The sequence below is a fragment of the Mercurialis annua genome, linkage group LG5 (assembly GCF_937616625.2).
Source record: "Mercurialis annua linkage group LG5, ddMerAnnu1.2, whole genome shotgun sequence".
Taxonomy (NCBI): domain Eukaryota; kingdom Viridiplantae; phylum Streptophyta; class Magnoliopsida; order Malpighiales; family Euphorbiaceae; genus Mercurialis; species Mercurialis annua.
In genome coordinates, this window is record NC_065574.1 from 35,237,665 (window position 1) to 35,241,319 (window position 3,655).

A 3,655-nucleotide genomic window follows, 5' to 3' on the forward strand; every position below is an offset into this window, starting at 1 on the left:
CTGACAAAGTCAGCACATTTTATACCCATAAAGACGACATATACTGCAGCGAAATTGGCACAGGTGTATATTGATAAAATTGTCAGTTTACACGGAGTTCCGGTGTCAATTGTATCTGATAGAGGTTCAGTTTTTACTTCAAGTTTCTGGAAAAGCTTGCAAGAAGCATTAGGTACACAATTGGATTTTAAACTGCTTTCCATCCTCAGACAGATGGTCAGTCTGAAAGGACAATTTAGACATTGGAAGATATGCTCAGATTGTGTATTTTGGATTTTGGAGGAAGTTGGGATACATATTTACCCTTAGTGGAGTTCTCATATAATAATAGTTACCATTCGAGCATTGAGATGGCTCCTTATGAGGCTCTATACGGACGCAGATGTAGATCTCCTATTTGCTGGGAGGAAGTTGGGGAAAGAAAATTAACCGGAGCAGAGATTATACAAGTTACATCAAAAAAGGTACCATTGATTAAACAACGCCTGAATACTACTTTTAGTCGACAAAAGAGTTACGCAGACCCGAAAAGAAAGGATATAGAATTTCAAGTTGGAGATTACGTTTTCCTTAAGGTATCACCTATGAAAGGTGTAATTCGTTTTGGCAAGAAAGGAAAATTATCTCCAAGATATGTGGGTCCATATTTAATCGTGAAGTGGCTTATAAGTTAGAATTACCACCAGACATGTCACAGGTTCACCCTGTCTTTCATATCTCTATGCTCCGAAAATATGTATCAGATCCCTCCCGTATTGTCCAACCACAGACAGCAGAAGTGAGTGAGGAATTAACATACGAAGAAAAACCAGTAGAGATTGTAGACTCACAAGTACGAAAACTACGCACCAAAGAAATTCCAATGGTAAAAGTTCTTTGGAGAAATCATTCTGTCGAAGAATGTACGTGGGAGACAGAAGATAGTATGCGGCAGAGATATCCGTACCTGTTTGACCCTGGTACGTAACTAAAGTTTAAATTCGAGGACGAATTTATTATAAGGGGGGGTGAATGTAATAACCCGTAAGATTTTTAAGGAATAATTCGTACCAGGAAAAATCAGAGTTTAGAAATTCAAGTAAGGAAGACGGAAAAGTGATTAGACTTTATAATTTTGACGGGCATTAGAAAATTTAAGAAATTGATAAAATAAAGTCTAAGCTAAAATTTTATTTTTTTTAGAATATTTATTAGTAGGATTATAAATAAATAAGAAATTAGTCCTAGCTAATAAATTAAGTACTCGAAAGGAATATAAAAATGAAATTTATACGAGAAGTGTTAAGTTTAAGAGACGATTCGGGTTTTGCACGACGACAATTACGGAAATGAGATAAAATATATTGAAAATTAAAATGTAAAACAATTGAACCTAAATTGCTAAGCCCAATTACCCAAAGCCCACTAATTAAATCCAATATCTATTATCAATAATTGTCCTATTTTTTCCTTATTTTTCCCTTAAGCTACCATAAAGAGCAAACTCTCATCCTCACCAAGCTCTCATTGCCGAACCCACTTCATCCTCCATCACCATCATTATTCAACTCCAAGCTTAAGAATTTTGAAGGGAAATCAATTGAAAATCAAAGGTAACTACTTTAAACTCATTAATTTGAAAGTTAGATGGTTAATATTGGTGAATTGTGGATTAGTTATATGTTAGGTTTTGAGTAATTTTGATGATTAAAATTCAGCTATAGAATTCATGGTTTGTTCTTAAGTTTTTAGTGAATTTAAGAGTTGTTTGATGGTGAAAATTTAATAAAAAAAAATAGTAGGGTGAGGGTTGATGTTGGTGGAGTTAGGGTAAGGTTTTCCGGCGACCGGAGTTGGCTCCGGTGAGCAGCAAACGCTGCTCACCATGAGCAGCCCTTACGGGCAGCCGCAGGGCAGCCTTTGAGGGCTGCAATTTCAGCCCTCGAACGTCGGGGGGAGAGGTAAATTCGACGTGTATCGTTCCTCGTTTGAATAGTTTTGATTGGTGCGATTAAGCGCTAGTTTGACGGGTTATTAACGATGAATGAAGTTAATAGAAAATGATTTATAGAAGGGTTTAAGAAATGAAAAAAAAAATATGAATATACATTTTTAGATTAAGTTAAGATTAGTTATTAGTTAGTTAAAATGATATTTAAAAATCGATTAAAAAAATGATGGAATTTCGTTAAAGGTTAAAAGCTATATTTAGAAGTTTAAGTTACGATAAGAAAATCGTAACGCCTAAAGGAAAATAAAAATGGATTTGTTAAATGTCGATTAAGGGTTCGACATGAATTGAATGCTAACATAATGTTAGCTATTCAAAGTGTCAAGTTTGAGCTCGGAATGTGTTAATTATTTATAATCTTTGTCGATAAGCAAAACTTTGACGATTAGCATGTTAAGTTACTAGAAGTTTGTAAACTTCTATTAAATAAATTCTTGGACTTAGGATTTTATGAAATTGGAGATAGAAGTTGAACCAAAGTTCAATGGAAACGACTAAGAATTTTTATTAGACCTTAAAAAGGTCTACTTTGTTAGTTTTAAGTCGAGGTTAGACGCGGATAAATTATAGCGAATTAAGTTTGCGTTTTACCTTAAGTCAATAAAGTCCATCGAGTTAGAATCTTATTTAAGTTAATTTACATCTTATTTAGATCCGGCAAGGAACGCAGCTAACGGACAAGGAGCACCTTAAACTAGACGGCAGTTAATTGATCGAGGTTTTAGGAGTAGCAAGCGGTGAGTTTATATATGTTTACATTTGACGTATTAACTGTGCATTACTTTTAAATGCAAAACTTTTATATAAATTGCATAGCATTGTTTTATTATTAAAATGTTTATTATAAATGACATGCATCATTGTTTTGAAACAAATGTAAGTCCGATGGAACAAGCTTTCCTATTGGGCGGCAATAGGAACTGTGTGATCATCAGTTTTGATCTGAGCGTTTTATAATTAGAAATGTGAAATGTGAAATCGGAAGGAGGATTATGTTTTTGATAGATACGAGAGTAACTCGGTGGAACTATCTCGGGACCCGTATCTAGTGAGTAACTCGGTCGAACTATCTCGGGACTCACACCTTGGGATTAAGTAGTGGCATAAGTAACTCGCTTGAACTATCTCGGGACTATGCCACGTGGTAACGGTAACTCGGTCGAAATATCTCGGGACTGTACCACTAAGGATCAAATGATATGATGTTATATACTATGGTTACAATGATTCTCGAATATGAATGATTTATATGGGTGTAGGGTTTCATTCGGAATTTATGTTTGGATGCATATGAATAAATGTTAATAGCATTGTTTTGTTTTAAATAATACTCATTTGTAAACTATAAACTCACTCAGCGTTGACTGACCCCCAAATAGTTTTTCCTTTCAGTTAAAATATTTTGACGTGACGGACTTCTATCCTTGTTCAGAAGTCCGTATTTTAGAAGTATGTAAATAAGAAGACGTCGATCGATAGTGCTGCAGTAGATGTCAAGTCCTAGTTATGAATATGGCTTTGTTGAACGGTTTTAATGTTTTATCCAACTCTGATATGTAAATAAAGTTTTAAACTGCGCTTTTAACCGTTTACTATATTTTGCAAACCGGGCTATGCTTGATGTGTGACATCGCATAATAAGACCTTGGCTTATCGAACATCGTT

The 3,655-nt window shown here is 34.7% G+C and overlaps 1 protein-coding gene across 1 annotated transcript; it reads left to right on the forward strand.

Moving 5' to 3' along the window:
* The first annotated feature begins 350 nt into the window (after positions 1-350).
* Positions 351-1,070, forward strand: LOC126681805 (uncharacterized). Its single transcript, XM_050377360.1, has 3 exons — positions 351-639; positions 744-959; positions 1,054-1,070. Exons 1-3 carry the CDS (start codon positions 351-353, stop codon positions 1,068-1,070), a joined length of 522 nt encoding a protein of 173 aa, XP_050233317.1.
* Positions 1,071-3,655: the final 2,585 nt, after the last annotated feature.

Coding starts and splice junctions, on each gene's coding strand:
- LOC126681805 (XM_050377360.1), top strand. CDS start 351: ATGGCTCCTTATGAGGCTCTATACGGACGCAGATGTAGATCTCCTATT. Junction 640..743: donor ATTATCTCCAAGATATGTGG/GTCCATATTTAA, acceptor AATATGTATCAG/ATCCCTCCCGTATTGTCCAA.